The 19,770-nt window shown below is 37.7% G+C and overlaps 1 protein-coding gene across 7 annotated transcripts in view; it reads left to right on the forward strand.

Moving 5' to 3' along the window:
* Nucleotides 1–19,770, forward strand: part of ARHGAP15 (Rho GTPase activating protein 15) — a 331,319-nt gene that overhangs the window by 208,237 nt on the left and 103,312 nt on the right. For all 7 annotated transcript variants that reach the window (XM_013189194.3, XM_066999696.1, XM_013189193.3 and 4 more), the window contains one exon: nt 17,400–17,477. In XM_013189194.3, coding sequence (XP_013044648.1) covers nt 17,400–17,477 — 78 coding nt within the window. The remainder of the gene's footprint in view (nt 1–17,399; nt 17,478–19,770) is intronic.

A 19,770-nucleotide genomic window follows, 5' to 3' on the forward strand; every position in this document is an offset into this window, starting at 1 on the left:
TCCCTGCGCGCAGGGCTCTCGGCCTGGGCTGGGGGAGATCTGCTGGGGTCGGGCTGGGAGCTCCAGCAAGGTTTCAGGAGTGACCACTGGGCACTGGGAGCTCGGCTGTGCAGTTTTCACAGGATACAGTTGGGAGAAAAGTTTTAACTTGAAAATCAGATTTCTTATAAGGCGTCCAGAGTTCAACACCTCAAAGCACCTAAAATCAATAATCAGTTTGGCTTTGATGTCCATACCTCCAACTTGACTAGTCATAATGTCATCGTGTGTAGCAGTGCACTCACACAAAGTCCCAGACCCCAGAATATTCAGTGTTCAGGAAAGAAAATGTCTTGAACAAAGACAAAGTACCGTATGGGATGTAGTAAAGAAATACAGTCATCATGATGAAGAGAAATGAAGATAGAAATGATATTTTAAACTACCTCACCTCCCAAATGCCACGCCAATGACAGAAGGTTGTGTCCCTTTCATCATTTTTATCTCTTAATCTAAATACTAAAGTGCATCTAAAAGCACTTTAGAACCTATATATATACACTTATATAAGAAAATAGTAAAAAATTACCTTCTAAATCATATACTGCTTAAAAGGTAGTCAGTATTCTGGTAGGACGTTTACATAGGGGAGGGTTCACTTATCTTAAGGAATTAAGCAAAGAGAAAATGAGTTTTAAAAATATAAAGTATTGCAAATATATTTACATAGCTAAGAAAAAAAAGAAGTATATAAAACCATTTTGCATTCTCTCATTTTCTAATGGAAGAAAACACCACATAAGACTTTAAAAAAAAAAAAATCCCAGCCAGCTCCTAACACTGATGACTCCCTTGCTGGGATCACTCATTTTGGGCTGGTGTACTGAGTAGGTCATTGGAGTGCAGTGGGGATGACAGAAGACCAGAGGCCTGTGCTGCCAAGGTTTGTATTAATAACCACGCTATACAACCTCTAGCAGCTTATTGGCATGTGCTGTGATACTCCATATTATTAGATTTGTGTTCAGCGACTTGTTCCTCCAGGGTGTATTTAGCTTAAGCAATACTTTTAAATGTATTTGTTACTCCAGAATACTTCAGTCCCATTCCTGAGGACCCGACGCAGGCAGCTGGAACATAGCGGGTAGTTTTACCAGAGTGTGCTCACCACCATCCTCGAGCTTCCACTAACTGTACGGTGTTCCTGAGCTGCTTCCCAGCACTGTTAGACCAAACCCATCAGATGGTGCCATAAAGGACACGTTCTGGCAAGGTTTCTTTGAGAAGGACAGCCTCAGGAAACCTATCCTGCTCACAGGGCAGCTTTATATTTCAGTCTCGTTGCAGGGTTACTCTCCCACAGCAGTTGGCCCCTGCACAGCCATTGAAAAGTATTTTATTTTTATTTTCTCTCTGTCATAACTTTTAGCATTCCATATTTCTATCTTCAGAGCAAGAAATTGTTCATGAATAGTAGTTTGTTTCCTACAAGCTCATTCACTGAATTTCAATACTTACTCTCCTGTAGGAAAGTATTGTCCAAACTTTTTTCCTTCTCCCAGGCCTACATATGCTTCCTTGCTTACCCTGATATAATTTTACATACTGTTTCCAGTGGCTTTAGCATTCAGTACCCTGAAAGTACAGAGATCATATTGCTCCACCAAATGATCTGAGCTCCCAGTTCTGCTAATTTTGTACTGTTCATTCTTTCCCACTTTGGGATAATCTATTATACTTGGATCCAGGCACGCACTAAAAGCTAATACTTCCATGAAGAATGTGCAATTTGTACTGTTTAGGTTGTGATGAGATTCCTGAAGTCTTTTATGATTCTATCTTGTTCCAACAGGGCTCCCAACTTTTATAAGCATTGAATAAAAAAGAAAAAAAAAAGGAAACAAAACAAGCTGATAAAAAAAATTACACACACACAAAAATATCCAGCAGTTCAGCAGATAAAGCCTTTTTCCAGGGAATTCTAGTGGGCTGAGGAAAACTGTTTCTGAGGGCATTGAACTATGTTTACTTTAAAGTGGCCAGCAAGCACAAACTTAAACATACAGACGAACGCAATGTAAAACAACCAAGTTCTGAGAAAAGCCCTTGCAAGTTTGTGATTTAAAATGTTTTTGTGTTTTTCTGCTTCTTCTTCTGAGCAGAAATTAAGAGTGGTTGAATTTAGTGCACACATATTGGCAAGCTTTCCCTGACCCGATCTGTCTTCGGGCTCAGGCAATCCTGCTATAGCCACCTTTCTTCGAGCAAGAGCCAGTTAATAGCGTTGTGCAAGGTCCAAGTCAGAATTGGCTCTGAAGGGTATTCACTCTGGGGCCTCTGTGTCTGCTAGAAAGCCACATTCCGAGTTAGAAAAAATATTGAGAAGTGTCAACAGGAAACATCACGGAAGAGCATACAAGACAAATTAGACAAAAGGAGACAGAAAAAAAAAAGAAAAAAAAAAGTCTTGTAATGACAATGCAAAAAGAGAAAATAAATATATATCTAAAAATTCTGAGAGCAGCGACTGTAAGCTAGTCAGAAGAAGAAAAAGCCAAAAAAAAGGCAGGCACTTGAACCAGTTGCTGTCTTTGTCATAGTTACCTGATACCTGTTTCACTGATTAATCTGTTCCAGAGAAATGTATCCATTTCTATGAAAAAGGGGGGATTTGTATTTTAAGCCTTGCCAGTAAAAACAAGCAGACACTCAGTGTGCACCAGAGTAACATTTACAGTGCCTAGGCCAAATTCATGCCTTGTGTAATTTTATTGCTTTTACTGGAATTACACCAGAGATGAGCTTGGCCTTTTGCCTTTTTCTAGCATTTTATAATATATCTATTAGTGAACATGTAGAAGGAAACAGGGCGTTTTGTCTTCAGAATTTTCCATAAAATCTTTTTCAATAGGCTTAATAAATAAAATAAACCACTTAACCTATGAAATAAGAAAGAATCAAACAACATTTTCTAGATATCAAAATGATGTTAATACACTTTGTAAATCAAACAGTTGACATGTCTACATGCTGAAACAAAGTCTAGAGAAATTTAAAGCCTGCTGACTATCTCTGGTGCTTACCCCGTGCCAATGAGAACATGAAGGTCCTGACATACCCCCTAGTCAGATTCAGGAAAGTTCACACATGAGGATATCCACATCCTAGCCATGAAGAAGATTTAAAAAAAAAAAAAAATCCGCTCTTTTTCTCCTGAATAAACTGAGGATGTGAGGCACTGTGCCTTAGTGTAGTACACATACTGTCACAGGCAAGGATCTGGCACTATTTCTGCTGCAAACCCCATTTAGTCAAACTTTACACTTCAGCCATTAATGGAACACTTTGGTCTAACGCCTGACAAAGTGAGTCTGGCCTAGAGATGCTCACAAGAAAAAAAAAGAAAGAAAGAAAAAAAAAAAGGTTTAAGTCTATTAAGTTTCTTTATGGCAAAAAACAAAGGTTGTTGTACGCTCAGATTCTTTCAGCATTCCTGCTCCTTAAAATAAATTTATGGATTTTAAAGAAAATTATGAAGGCATAATTCCACAATGTAGACTAACTGCTTTTCCTGCTTAAAAATATAATTGAAGAAAAAAAAGTTACTACAAGTCCACTATGTTCTTCAAAAGTGTTACTGCAATAAAAGAGGGGAAAAAAAAAAAAAAAGTTTTGCTGTCTGTATGTAACACTATGGGGTCAGTTTAAAAAAATCCTTTCTCCTTTTTTTCTGCCTGCAGTTGAGGAGAGCAAATAACTGCAGTTGTATTTTATTACTTCAATTATTTGCTGTAGCAGCTTGTGTTACATCAATGTTTTAACCATATAATATAGCAGCCTAATGGGATTGATACCTAAGTGAGAGAAATTGTACCAACAAAAAGCTTCAGGAGCAAGGCAGAGGGCAAAGTAAGACCAGCTTAAAAAGGAGAGTTTATGTTAAGGTTTTCTCTTCTTTAAGAGAAGATTTTTCAGTTCCTTTTACTCCTCTGAATTTATGAAGTTGATCTTGCTAGCAATCTAAGAACTAAATCGCCCCTAAATTTGCTACTGCATGATAATCGGCCCCGGAATTAACATGTCTTGTAAAGACCTCCGGTTGTATATTCACTCCGCAGATTGCTTTATTTTAATCAGGATCCTCACAGATCATGGATGTAATTATATAGCAAAACAACTTCTTTTTGTCTTCATGCAGACAAACAATGCTCACTGGTTTGAGTGGAATGACATATATGTAAATGAGAGCAAAATGTGGCCATTTTGTTTTATAACACAGCAGAACCGTATCGCTTCGGTCCTGAATAGCTGCAGGCAGACAGATCCAGCTCTCAGTGATTCCTTCAGGCACCTTTTTTGCTGGTGCCAGAGATGATACATTTGAAAGAGTTCAGATTCTTGGGAAACAGATATTGCCATTAGGAACTGCTTTCTCATGTTTATTCGACTCTGTAATTGATATATTCCATTCCATACTTCCTGATTTACTGAGATCAGTCCACTAAAATAGGTACAGACTTCTTTTCAAGGACCCGAGTAAGTCCCATTTTGTGGTCAATGGATGTTCCTCACAGTGTTTTGTTGGATCAGAGCCTTAAACTTTATATATTTGGATCAAAAATGTAAATATCCAGATTTTCTATCAGGATTTCAAAACAAAGAACAAAAACTTGGGCAGTTGCCCAGATTCTGGACCATTTTCAGGTAATACTGAGGCTCTTAAAATCACCACGGACCCCTCCAAAGCAAGAGCAAAGCGATGAGTCTTCTTCAAGATCTCTTCGCTCAGAAAAAAAAAACTCCTCAAAAGACAGAGAGTAGCTATTCCCTGCCTCTTCACCCCATCTCCCCAGGAAATATTTCCCCCAATATTTCAAACCATATGTTTAGATTTGTCAGTCCTGAACTGACATGGTGTTACGTGACATAACACACCAGAGTAGCTGCCACCACATGGCTTTCCTGTGCCAGCAGCAACCACACAATGGTGTTGGAGGTACCACAACTTTTTGTTTACTTAGAAGTGAAATAATTTTGATGAGTGTATGGTATCAGTTAGCAAGTGTTGAGTTCTTTATGGTGATATTGCTCATGTTGACTTAAATGGAAAATGGATCAGCTCAAAAATCTTTAATAAGAAAAGTTTCTTACTGTACTTGTAGTGATGCCCTGTGGAGCCACTAGAACTAAAAATCTGTCAGCGTACTTGGTAGAAACTTTGTTTCATGGTTCTCTAACTCATATGATTGAGATTAAATTGAACAAAATCTTGGCACATAGTTTGGCAGTCGAGAAGCATTCCTCTGTTTGTGTGTGTGTGTGTATGAGACAGGCGGGCAGAGAGAGGGGAGAATTCAGCAGTCACTCAGTTGGTGTTAAATTATCAGGTGCTACATATTTTTAATAAACCTTAGTGGAAAGATAAGATAAAACCTCTTCTAATGAAAATTGCTTTCACTGAGGTTATAAACTAAGCTTTCAACAAGCTGAGCATCTACTGTAAGCAATTAACTATTGAAAATAAAATCATTCAAATTCTCTAGCCCAGCTAGCCCGTAAACCAGACTTGAATCCGAACAGAAAGGTAACAGATTCTCGAAAGTGTGCTCTTTAGGCATTCCGGTTTTCCTGCTTTACCACTAAAACAGAACAGCTCACAAACTGCTTTATTTAATGCCCAGATCTGTGACCTGCAGGGCTATCCTCACCATGGTGGCTGATCTAATGATGGAGTTTTTTTGCTTAGGTTCCCTTCTACTGTCACTGAGCAAAGAGATGTTCTCTTTAGATATTTTGCAAACAGTCATGATATAATGTTTGAGAAGCATCTGGATTTGCACTCCAGAAATTGTTCATAATGTTTTCCTTTATTATATTTATTTCACTTGCATTTTTGTTTTCTGGTGTGTCGTATGTTAAAAACACAAAGAGCACAGCTTACAGTAAGAGTCTGCTAGAAACTTTGGAACTGTCTTGGATGTCTCTGTAGTAAATGTTGTTAATGATTACTGGAATTTTCACCAAAGAAGGAAATTAGATATGGAAAACACTGTATGCCAACTTCTCCTTTCCAAGTCTTCAGAAATACCAGAGGATCTGTGTGAACCCTAGTAAAAGGGCTGAGATTGGATTTCCACCTTCCTTACATCATTCCATGTTGCAGTCAAAATTAAAATACAAAGGCAATGATAAAAATCAAAATCCTTCCCGCAGCCTCAAATTTTAAAATAATTATCTTCCATGAAAATATCAAATGATAGTGATATTTATGCCTTTACTTCACCCAGAAGTCAGCTAACAGACATCCGGTGCATTATATTGCCAGCAGCTAGCCTTTCTTCTTCTCAGAAGTCAGTATTTTTTTCTTTATTCTTTGCATGTCTCAGGTACATTTCAGTTATGTTATTCGTATCTCCTTGTGTCACTTTTTTTTTTTTTTAAATAGCTGAAAACAGATAGTAATTTGTTCCATTTCAGACTACACTTAAACTTCTTTTCAGGAACTCCTGAGGAATTCATACATGAGCTTTGTGCTACTTTAATATAGTATACTCTATTACGGATGACAAACTATAAAATGAAAAGTATTTCTGTGTGACCTATGGAGTGGCTTCTGTCAAAGTGGTGAAGTATGCACTAGTTTCTTAAGTTCTGATACTTACCACTGTTGGTAACCCAGTTCAGGGTTTCTGTGATCTCGGTAGATCTCCTGACTGCATTTCTTACCTAATGTTGCTTTGGTGATGATTCAGATTTTGTCCAGATTAAATGGAAGCAAAAAAAAAAGTCTTTTAAGTGACCTGAGCCTGTTTGGGACAGTTAATGTCCCAAATGACAGGAGAAATAAAATACAGAACTGTAGAGAAATATAGTCCTGCAGCTAAGAGGAAAAAATAATGGAAAAATATGTAAGCACGATAGGCTTGTGTCATGTTAAAATTAATGTTTCGGTCTTTTGACATATTACTGCTTAGTGTCACTGTTTCATAGTGACAGTTGTATTTGTCAAGTCATGTTTGCTAAATATGATTTTTGCAAAAACAGGACAATTTTGTTCACTCATTAAGGGAAGTTGCAGACTAGAGGTTTATCACACAGAAGAAAGTGTAAGAGTTCAGTGGAACCCCATGATCTCAATCATTAGTGTGTCTTTAAATGCATGCAATGTATACTGGGAAAGATATTCACAAATTAGAAGCTATCTATGCATATACATACACACACACACCTTAGTATTATCACATTTATATGTTAGCCAGATACGCAATGCTAAGAATAGCCACATCTACACTTATCTTCCAAGAAAGCCCCTGAGTTTTTCACACAGGCATGGACTGTAACACCCAAAGGTGTCTGATAGCGTGCCATAAGGTAAAGAATCTAATTTTTAAATGTTTTCTCCCACTTAGAGATAAAAGGCAAATAGAAAGATAGACGCCTACAATCTTATATTAAAAAGCAAAGACTGTTACCAGCTGCACACAAGAGCCCGAACTCCATTTTTAGCGCACTGTTCTGCTAGCACAATCCTGGTAGAAATATTGAGCTGGTCTAATTTCTAACCATACAAAACATATCCAGCCTTATGTGTTATGCAATGGAACAAGTGCTGTCAAGTGCCTAGCTGATGTTTCTTTAACCGTTGTTGGATTACAGCAGATAAACTGTGTTCGCATCCACGCCACAGCAAAGCACCATGGCCGTAGGAAGTGCCCACAAATGGTTAGGCAGGACCTGCTCCTGGAGACAGCGAGACAGATAACTTTGAGACATCTAAGCTTGAACGGAGCAGAGCTGTCAGGTAAAAATGGGGCTGTTAGAGAGAAGAATACAGGGCCTATCCAGAGTCCTCAACTGTATCTAAAAACAACAAGGAATGATGGAATAAGTTGTCCTGTGACTTTATATTTCTATCCTAAACATCTCTATTCCATCCTAAATTTCCTGTCCCAGTCACTGTCCTTAAATAAAATAAAATAAAATAAATCTCTGCCAAGCAAAGGTACTGCTGTCCAGAAAATGCAAACTCCTTACCCATTTTGGCTGAAGGTTTTGTGTGCCCAAATGTATGGTTCTTCCACTTGCAACCGTTAAAAGTCCCATCAGCAGCAGTGCTGGTCAGGATGGGGAGGTGACATTGCTGAGGTCTAATTTAATCTCTCACTATTGTGAAAGATGTGGAAAGATTTATCCCTACTGTGCACTAAATTCTCTTTAAAATCAGCATTGGGAGTAAGGGATGTTTGGAGAATTGTGTGTCCCTTAGCTTTTAACCACAGTTCCAACTGATGTCAGTGGACCTGACTGAAAGTCCCTTATAGTCCTAAGCGAGGAGTTAGACCCCCCAAGTGCAACTTCCCTTAGTATTCTGATGCTGCTCAAAAAACACAGTCATGATGTTGGTGATGATGGATCCCCAAATGAAGCACAGTTTAACCAAAGTGGGAGGATTTAGCAAAATGCATAAATTTCCCGTATGCTACTGTCTGTAACAAGCAGATCCTCAGCCAGTTTAGTGAGCATAAGTTACAGCTGGCTTCTGCTGGAATAGTTTATGCTCTTGACCCTCCTCAGTTGTGTAGCCAATAGGGAGTTGTCAGGCTACATGTGTTTTTAAACTTCTTTCAGCTAAATCAGAAATCCAAAAGCAAAATACAGCTCTCAGCAGTATCATGTGGAGTTGTGACACTCCCTGGAGGGCTCAGGGTCCATAAACCAATGAATGGATTACAATGAGGCATAAATGTAGTATTTTCATCCATGACAGATATAATCTTGAGCCTGTATTTTTCATGTTACTTAACTCTTTCAGAACATAATGTGCGACAGAAACTGTCTTATAATGCACATTGCAGTAAATATCAGTCAAGTATGCTTTATTGCTGAGCTCTACATGTTTCCAGAAGTTAACAGGCACAGCTGGGATGTAAGAAATGGCAGCGTTGTATATATTTCTTGAACACACAAAATACCTTGGCTCTCTTCTCCCCTCCACTCAACATTACATCCCCAGCTGTTCTGAGCATGTCAGATAGTGGATGAGTTTTCCATCAGCAGCTTCTCCTGAAAGGATAACCTTTATTAAGGCTTTCATTCTCCCCAAAATAAACCACATTATCCACATTGTCATCACATTCATGTTAGACTATATTGTATATATATAGCAGATATTGCATGGCATGGAATAATAGAAATACTAACTGATGGGAGGTGGTAAACTGCTATTAGCAGCTTTACCTACCAGAAAAGAAAAATCAGTGGTAGTATTTAAAGTCTTTAAAGTCTTTAAAGTCTTTAATGACCCTCATAAAAATGTCTTAGACCTCTCTACCTGAAATCCCCTTCTGTCAGCCCCCATAGTGCCATATGGTCACGATGCCACATGGGTAAGTGTAAGCTGCACTTGTATCCTAAGAGAAAGGATTTCTGGTGAAGGACCATTCAGCTTCAGCTTTTGAAGACTTCTGATTGTCCTGAAAGACGATTTGGGCAAGCAGGAAAAAAAGAAAAAAGAAAAAAAAAAGTAAAAAAAAAAAAAAAAGTATATTTGATAAAGATAAAGTAGCAAGGAACCATAAATATTCTATTTTTTTCAGATAAATCAAGTGTTGGTCAGAAAGGACCTGCTAACCTATACATGAGAAGTAGTAACTTCAGCAAATGAGAGCAACTAGGAGTGGTGAAGGAGGTATTAAAATAGAAAACAAATAAACAAACAAACAAAAAAAATCATCCACAAAATTAAATACTAATGTATTACAGAGAGAGAATGGATATTTCCAAACATTTGCTAATTTCAGATATTATACTGAGTTGCATCGAGTAAGACGATGTTATTTCTTTTTAACTGCCATTCCATTTAAACCAGTGACTGATGTGTGTACTTGAGGTCTGCATTTGGTAGGGATTTTTCCCCTTTAGCATAAACCTTGTTGATTTAAAAATTGAACAAAGATGAATCAGGTGGTAAATGTATTCATGTAATCATTTTCATTAATAAGCCGTTATAAATAATAGAGGGAAGGTTTTAAGTGTATAATTTTCTGTAGCACAATTGAGATTTTTCCACATCTTCAGCAGTAAGTTAATTAGAATCACCTGCATTTTCTTGGGCGGACACCAAATGGATTGCAAACAAAAACAGATTAAAATAGCTGTAGCTCATGGCATACAGATGACAAGATTCACAAAGAGGACAATCAGGCAATGAAAACCTCCTCTTTTTCAAACATTTTTAAAGGAAATTCAGCTCTTGTGAGTCGCTGTAAAAAGACGTTTGTAAGTGTTTCGCTGAAAGACTAGAATGGCTTTGTTTCTGATCCCATGATGAGTGAAAGAAATGTTTAAGAAAGATCACTTTACAGAGAGATTCAGACTGAAATGTGATGACTGTGATTCAAGCCAAGCCAAAAATTACAGCTCAGAATTAAAGGGGATGGACGTGGCTTGGGAATCCATTTTCCCACATTCCTGAATCTCAATCATCCCAGCCAATGTTTAAAAGAAAATACAGTGGAAAACAATGAGGTCACTTTGTTTAGCTGCAAGAAGCAGGACTATCGGAACGGCAAAAGTATATATTGGAAGTAACGGCAAAATTACAGTGAGCACGCTGCATGTTCGATGGTTTCATTCAAAACAAGTAGCTTCAAAGCCTAGTTTTTTTTCTTGTTACAGGGAGCCTTCTGAGTACATCTTCTTGTTCCTGGGGTTTTTAAACCATAAACTTCTTGAATGTCAAAGACAGAGAAATACAATAGAGAAGAAGACGGAGACAGAGTGAGCTTGATTTAGGCATGAGACAGCAGCCCTGCATAGCAGTGAACTGTGTGCTAGTTTAAATTGCACTCGCTCTGTACTGTCGCTACCCTTATTTATTTGTGTATAAATATCCAAGCAGAAATTCTACCATCAAGTGATATGAAACAGAATAAAGTATATCATCCATCATATTCACTTGTTACTTATTCTCAGTGTGTAATGCTCATATTCAGTGTTGTAATTGCTTCCATTAAACAGTTTCTACGGGGTCTTGAAAACAATAAGATCTTAGTCAAGCTTTTCTCCTTTCATTGCATCTTGAAGTTATTACCACAAGAAAAAATGAGATTTTCTTTTTATGTAGGAATGCCCCTCATCTTCTTGATATTATTGCAGTCAAACATAGGATTATTTCTCATTAGCTAATTTCCTAAAGAGATTCACCAAACCTCATGTCAGACACCTCCTATAGACTCATTTCTTAGCTTGTTAAGAGCTAGTACAATTATTCCCTTCCTTCTTTCCCCCACTACCCTTGTGTTTACTAAAATCTGATGCGGTCTTGAACTAATAGAAAAAATTAGACCTTGTTCATCCTACTTTCAATTTGGGCTTGCCTGCTAGAGGTTCTGCAACTGGGCAGTTCTGAGGTGATGAGTCCAGTGCCTGCAAATCATGTGAAAAGTACCCATAGAGAGGTCATCTTTCCTTCCTCTCTTTAATACGATGAATGTATTTTATGTTTCATTTTATTTGCCTCAGTATCAAATACAGTGTTCTACTGGAGATGCTGTTTGCAGTGCATGGAGAGGTGCGGTCTCTTCCCCCCTTCTATTTGATATCCTCTTTCTATAATTCAAGGGATCACATTAGTCCTCTTTGCTGTAGAACTGAACTGGGAGATTCTGTTCAGCTAAGTTATCTAAAATAACCCCCAAGTCCTTGGCAACCTATGTCCAGAGTGCTGGGTGTGCCCTGTGTTTTTCCATATGAAAACTTATTTTACTGGACTGAGACCATTTAAGGTGGCAATTCAGACCTTCTGTAACTTTACCTGTCCTCCCTGATCTTTGTGTCATCTGCTTACTTTGCCAACAGAGATTTTTTATTGTTGCTGACATCTCTGATAAAGGTATTAGATGGCACTGGACTGAGAGCTCCACTCTTGCAAGCTCTTCCAGTTATGACCTTGTTAACTGATATCTCCCATTAACTGCCACATTTTGAGGTCTGTCATTGAGCCAATTTTTAATCCATGTAATATATGCCCTGTTAATTCCATAAAATGCAAGTGCTTTAATCAAAATGTCATGTGGTACTGAGTCAAAAGCATTTTGGAAAGCCAAATATACTATTTCAACACCATTGTCTTTATCATCCAGACCTGTCAAAAATCCAGTCTTTCAAAAAGATGCAACAAGTTTGCTAGACAGGGCCCTGATTTCCATGAAACCATGCTGATTAAGATTAATTATATTTTGCTCTGAATTATTTGTTCATAGAGTCATGAATTAATTATTTAAGTAGACTGTCTGGGACCGAGGTCAGTCTAGCCAGTCTCCGAGTGCATCCCTCTTACTGCTTTTACAGTATCAGAGTAACTCTTCTGCCACTCTTTCCAACCTTAGTCATTTTGAAATATTTCTCTATATTTTATTTGCAAATGAAAAACACGTGTATATTATGATCACTGGTAAGTGAAAACTGTATTTTTTTTATGACAGCAATTATCTCTCTGTCCTTCAGAGTGACTTCCAATATCACCTGCTCTTCAGTCTCCTAGGTTTGTTTGTTCTTGTCTGGCTGGTGGAGCTGTCTAGCTTGGCAATTGTATGGCACCCACAAGAAGGGTGGTTACGATTTCATTCCAGCAGAACAGAGCAAATCCTGGTGTCCATCTCCAGCCCCACTATTCAGGAGTTTAAGGGCACGCTTAACTCCGCACAGCACAACCCCAAAAAGCAGGATAAAGATGTCACCAGCGCTGAAAACCCCACTGAGCACAAATAGTCTCGTGTTCAAACAAAGCTGGTGCTCGTTTCAACCTGAGCTGCGTACCAGGTTTGCTGGTTCAACCGTCTTCTGACCACACCACCTCTGCATCGCACCTCATTGTACATGCAATAAATTCCATGTGTGTGCTGCTAATGCCTTCATGTTCTTACTGTCTTCGTGGTGTAATGCAGGCTTGGTTTGTTGTTCTCATCATTTTCATCTCTGATTTCCATTGTGTCAGACAAAATAAATAAATAAATAAATGTATCCTATATTCACCCGAAAGCCCAGGTACCTTTTGTACCCTAATCTAGATGCAGTGCTTTCAGTGCTGAATTTTAATATGTTGAATTTATTCATTAATACTCTTCGTGATTTTCCTTCTAATGGCATAGAAGTATTGATCTTTTGTAAAACTATTTTTGTTGTATGCTGTTCTGTGGTGTTTTTCTCATCGGTCACATCAGCTTGCCATTGGTGTGTTTGCTGCATTCACACACTTCTGCCTCTTTAAATGACTTCATGCCTCATTTCTGTGCCCTTAGTAAACTTTAAAAAAAAAAAATCTTTATAACTCAGGTATTTATGGTAAGATGTATATGAAAACAGGAGGAAAGAATTATAGTTTTAGGGAGAACATACCCTGATAATGACCTCTGAAATATTTGTAAAGATAGCCCTGGGCATCTGAGCCCACAAAATAGTTTATAATACAACAGCTTGATTACATAATGATACTTTAGTTTTAAAACGTATGATCTTTCTGTTTATGGGAAGGCATAATAGGCTCCTTTGAAATACAATATTTTTGCCCTGAACATAACTGATTTTAAATGAAAGGACTAACTAAAGAATGCCTTTTTTCAAGTTTGTACTTCACTTTGTTGTTGAATCCAGCACGATGGTTTCTTTTATAAAACTCCTAACAGGCCTGGGGACCACACCTACTTCAGGATGCATTAATTGTAAAAGTTTCATGGGTTTCTATGCAGAAAGTTACCTCGTATCATTTAAGATGATATGTTTCAAGTTCTAAATCTTGTTAAAAAAACAAACAGAGAGAAAAATATCTATGTAACCAACACCCCAACCACTTTCCCCTCATCCCCCCGAATTTCCTGTTATATGTTCAATTTTAAGATGTTGTCAAACATTCATTAAGCTTAGGCAGAACGCAGTGTGATTTGGGAGAGGGATTCATTCTCTGCACCAAAATAGGATTAATGACAGCATTTCATTTAAGCCAGTTCATAAAGCATCAGAACAACTTCAACCAGTATCAAAGCCTAACATTTTACAACTTTTGTTTGGATATCACCTAAACTCTTCCTTTGCCTGGGTTTTTAGTGCTTTTTCTGCACTGCCTGGCTCCAGCTCAAACTGCTACTGGAGCTGGCACTGACCTACGTGCATGGTTGTTTCCACTTTGGCTAAAAGCAGGAGTGCAAGAAATGTTGTTAACTAAAAGTTCTTCTAAGACCTTCAGTGCAGTTCTGCAGAGTGTATATCATGTTGATTGTTTATGAATTCCTACCAAACCTGAATTTGGCTGCCTGTTAACTTTCTTATCGGGTAAGCCCATGTGAATTTATAATGAAAGCTAAACCTTGCCTATAGTTGGGGTGTTAAAGTGATGTATTCTTGAGTACATCCTTTTCCTACATTTCTTATACCTTTACAAAATTTAGAAGGATGGAAACATTGAATTCTTTATCAAGTCTTTGGCTGCCATTTGTAATTGCAGGCCCAAGCTATTCTCAGGTTCCTCATTAAAACAAACAAAAACAAAGTTGGAGCTTGGGATATAAAGCAAATAAGGTAATTCTTCCCCTCCAGGGCAAAATCCAGTAATTCATTTCTGATAAAACCCACTCCAAAGCACAAGAAGGTCAGCCTACAGTGAGCAAGCAGTTGGACTTTATTAAAATGAATATTTTTCCTGAAATGTTCTTTACCGCTATACTTGAACGCCAGCACCAGATAGGAAACTCTGAGCAACTTTTGTTTCATCTTGTTCCCTAAGTATTTATAGCCTGCCGTGAAGAAACACTGACAGCAGTGCAGTGATGTTTTTATTCTTGATAGAGGTGCCCTTAAAAGTAAATTTGCTTTGAAAATTGCTCACAAAATCAGGACATTAGAACTGTAAAGACATCTCTTTCTTTCTTTCTCCCTCTCTCTTTTTTGCGCCTAATTGGATTTCCAAAATAAGTTGTTAACAATCCAGCTAAGATAATGTGGTCATGAAAAGGATGTCCAAATCCACCAATTTACATTGGTTTGGTTTGGCTTAACTTTCAAAGTTCTTGGAGCAGAAAGTTGATGGCACGTGAACACTATAATTGGCTTGATATTCTTGGATTTTTTTCTCCCTGCCATATTGTATAGTGTCCAAATGAAATGCTAATCAGAGCTCGTTTCTGGACCAAAGTAAATTTATAACAATAATAATTCACTTATATACTCCACATCATTTTGCAAGATGTAATATCCTCCAATTTACAACATAGTTTGTCATTTTCACTCGATCTGGATAATTTATGTAGTTTCATACCGAGGGGGTTGAGCTGTTCCAAATTGATGCTATTAATGCAAGACACTGCTATTTCACCCAAAGTGACATGTATTGCTTTCACTTCCACATATCCCAATAGGTTGAGAACTGAGTTGAGTTAAATCCAAACAAAAGTTAACATTCTGTTTTGGGGCTTTTTGTTTGTTTGTTTTATTTTTCCTCTTTACTTTTTGGTTTAGACTTCAATTTACTTGATGCAATTCTTAATCTGTTACCAACAGGAGTCCCATATTCCTAAACAAGGAACTACTTTTGCTCTCTCACTTTCCCCTTTCTAAGACAGAATGAATCTCCTCAGTTTTAGGATAAAATTGCATTATTTAAACATTTTAGTAATTTCCATTTGCTCATATGTTATATATCCAGTTGGTGGATAACTTCCAAGCGTTCTTGATTGGCAAATCCTTTTTGATTTCTCTTAAATAAACTTATTCTTTATCCCTCTGTAACCAAAGGGGATCTTCCTGAAATGAATCATCACTTTCAGTATTATGTTGCAGGATACCCACAGGTGCAGGGTAGAAAATTGTCTAATAAGAGGAATAGATAACCAATGTATAATATGGAATTGTTATTCTTCTTTAAAATAGATTATTTCTTGTAAACCAAATCAGAAAGTTCCTAGCAGGGTAGACATAAAGTAAGAACTGTATTTCGCAGGGAGAAAAACAAACAAACAAACAAAAAGCAACAGTAATTTGTTTCTGTCTGAAGCAAAAGTAAAATTAAATCTTTTAAAAAGCCTCAAGATAGTGACATTACCTCCAAACATTGGACGCTGCTGCTTGGGGCACTCATCTGCCAAGGCATGATGCAAGTATCTTTGAAATGAGGACTTGAACTTCAGCTCCCTCCTGTTTAAGTGTAATTACAACTGGGCTTCTGAGTTGCTTTTTGACTTGTTTTCACTTTTTCCTATACTTTCCATTTTTCCTTTTTCCTCACCCTGAATTGGAAAAGGAAAAATTCCCACTAGACACACTGTCAGAACTGAAATATTTCTTGAAAATATTTTGTTTTGACAAATTAACATTTTCCACGAGAAAGGCTTTCTCTGAAATTGTTTGCCAAAAGCTAATTAAAACTTGTGTTCCAAGCGATGAGTAGCCTTAAAAATTGTTTGGTGTAGATTCTCTTAGCTTCTTGTTTACTTGCAAGTCTTAAATGTGGAATGACAATGTACAGTTTTGTGTTTTCAGTTTTTAAGCATGCAGATTCGGTCATTGTTTGCACAATAGCTAATTCCCCAAGGAAAGGAGAGCAGTTCCCATGTGCTTTGAAATGCTAGAGCTATGCAACCGGGGCTGGAAGTGCTATTTTAAACAGTCATATCAGCAGAGCTTGCTGTAGGAGATAATATGTCACAAAAGGGAGTATGACATCTAGTTTCACCTAGAAGATAAACCTTGAGTAGATATGCAGGGAGAAACAAGACTGTCAGGTTGTCCTTGAAAAGGATGGCCTATATTAATGAAGAAATGCACTCCGGGGCATATGCTATTTGGGATATTTAATTTCAGCTTCAAACTTGTCTGATCTGCTATGAAGAATATAGTAGAGAAGCTTTAGTTGTGTATAGTCTCACACACGTCATGATTTCAGAGTGGGCATCTCACCACTTTATTTCAGAAGGTCACAGCCTCAGAAATTCACATCTGAAAAACCCAGGCCCCAGACTGACAAGCTTCCCCTATTGATACAAGCTATTAGTAGAAGCACCCCGCATTTCAGCACGGCTAACATACTGTCGTGCGTATCCCAAACAGCCCTTCTCTATGAACACAAGAGCTAATTCACTCTTCCTTTCTCATCACACTCAAATACCTTTGCAGAATCGTATTCTGCTGACAGAATTACAAGATAATTACAGTCAGGTATTTTGTATTCACTTAAGCTAATCCACCACTTTTATTTTTCATTGTTGTTGTAATCAGGCAGGAGGCACTTCAGTTTTTGTCAGGTGGATTATTTTTCAGTCATTCACTACACTGCACTTCTTCATACTTGTTAGGGTGCTTCTGGCTTCTTGACAGACATACAAAGAAAAATACTTATATGATCTAAAATGAAATATGTGTTTCTCTTTCAGGTCTAGAAGTTGATGGAATATACAGAGTTAGCGGCAATCTGGCAACAATACAGAAGTTACGATTTGTTGTCAATCAGGGTAAGTGATTCCTCCACCCTGGTAATGTTTTGTTTAGTATTTAACTGTCTCAGATGACAGAATTTCAGAATCTGCTATACATTAGTGGCATAGAATGATGAGCTGTGTTTTGGAAAAGAGAGGAAAGGGAAGGTAGAAAGATATTGCACAGAGGGAAATGTCAGTTAGGAGAGAGGAAAAACAGCACAGTAAGCAGAGGAAAATAGTAGTTAAACAGGAGATGAGAAACAAACAGAAAAAAGGAGGAAATGGATAAATGAAATAAGGTGGCAAAAACAAAGCATATGTAGAAAACCAAAGAATCAAAGTGAGAAAAAAAAAGAATAAAAGGAAAAATAGCAGATTGTTTGGATGTTGAAAGTTAAACAAAACTAAAAATAGAACAGGGATCCAAAGGAAAACAGACAAAGAGAAAAAGGTGCTGAAAAGAACTGAAAAGGAAATACTAAAACTAAAGTCCCAGCTCTGACGGGATCAGTGGAAGATTTACCTCTGATTTCAATAAGGCAAAGATTTGATCCCAGGAAATGAGAAGAAGAAAGGTGAATGTTTGGGGAACTTGAGAACCAGAATTAGAACCAACCATTCTGTTATGGTTTTGTTTAATGAATGTATTGCCCCAGATTCCGCATATAATGTACATATGTACACGTGTACACAGATGTAGCTAAAGGAATCTAACATTGATCAATAGATACTGTTACAGGTGTGGAAGCTGATATTGGTAGCTAATTAGGATATATGGCAAATACATTGACCTCTCTGAACAGTGTACTACTCTTGGCAAAGACTAAACATATTCACATTTAATAGCTTAGCAAATACCATTGATGACAGTGAACCCCCTGATCCCACTTAATGAGAAAAACAAATTAAGCTTTTCAGAAATTTGGAAGAAAAAAAAAATCTTAAATTGTGTTCAAGACTTTATGCTCTTATATTAATCAAGAATAAATGCAAAGCTGCTGCAACTTTTTATCCTACTTTTTCTTCACTCTTTCACGGTTACCTGAAAACTATTACTGGAACTGCTAAATACTGTGCAGTGTATGTCGTTTTGTTTGTTTGTTTGTAGCTGGTAATTGTTGGAAAACAACTTCCTCAATTGGTTTTGTGTTATGTATAAACTAAGGCTTTTGACTCAAAAATTATCATAATAATTGTGGTGTCACATAAGAATACTCCCACCTTCAAGCCTGCATTTACAGCTCTAATGAAGGTTTCAGGGGAGCAGTATCTGTCTGCAACCTTCTCAGCTGCTCCAGACCAGTCTTGTCTTCAGCTGAACCTGGAAGCTGCTTTATGAGGAATCAGTATTTATGCCAGTAAATTCAGTGAGACTGAATAAATCATCAGGCTCATGGTTTTGACTCGTTACTTGGGTTCCCTTAGATTTATGGCTGTTGGGTATTTGTGTGTCGATAATGTAGTCTGCCTTGGCTTCCAAGTGACTGTGCACTGTATTTTGTTTGGAGACGGAGAGGCAAACCCAGGATTTTCTATCCTTCTTCGCTCCCCAGGATCTTTGCTCAGGAAAAAATGTGCCATAAAAATAATGGTCCTGTCTATCATGTCTCATGGCATCCAAAGGTTAACGTACTTGAGGTTAACATTACTGCTCAAGTTTTCACCTAAAACAGATGGGCTGATACTGCAAAGCTAGACAGAAGTCTAAGCTGGCTTTTTGCAGCACAGAGGTACCAGGCACCTTTTTCTTCTGGTTTATACCACTGTGAAAAATGAATATATGTAGGTGAAGTTAATGGTACATTAAAGCCACTCTGACACTGGCTACTTAGGGCACCTGCAGTAAACCTGCCTGTTGAGTGACCAAAGAAAATTCAAAGAGAAATAATGCTGTTGGAGCACTATGTTATCATGTTATCTGTTGTGACAATTATTGTTTCTTGTGTTAGTCTTTGTTGATACAACTAGAGCAGTCATGCATATTGTATCATAATGAAATAAATTTTCAGTGGGAGGTCAAATTATCCAGCCAAGCCCCCTTACATGCCCGTTAAAATCTCAGATATGCAAATATCTGGGCAGGTCTGAAGTTAGCCTTTATTCAGGTAGATGCTCACAGACGTACCAAAGACGCTCTGCTGTAAACCCTAATGCCACATTTGCATTCCTCAGGGGTGACACCAACACCACGTGAGGGGAAAGGAGAGAGTCCAGCATTTCAGCCCCCAGAGAATAATCTAACAGTTGCTAATCAGAACCTTCACGAAGTAATTCAGGCACAAAGAATGGCTTTAAAATTGCAGATCGCTGTTTCATTTGTTTAAAT

The sequence above is a fragment of the Anser cygnoides genome, chromosome 6, assembly GCF_040182565.1.
Source record: "Anser cygnoides isolate HZ-2024a breed goose chromosome 6, Taihu_goose_T2T_genome, whole genome shotgun sequence".
Lineage (NCBI taxonomy): Eukaryota > Metazoa > Chordata > Aves > Anseriformes > Anatidae > Anser > Anser cygnoides.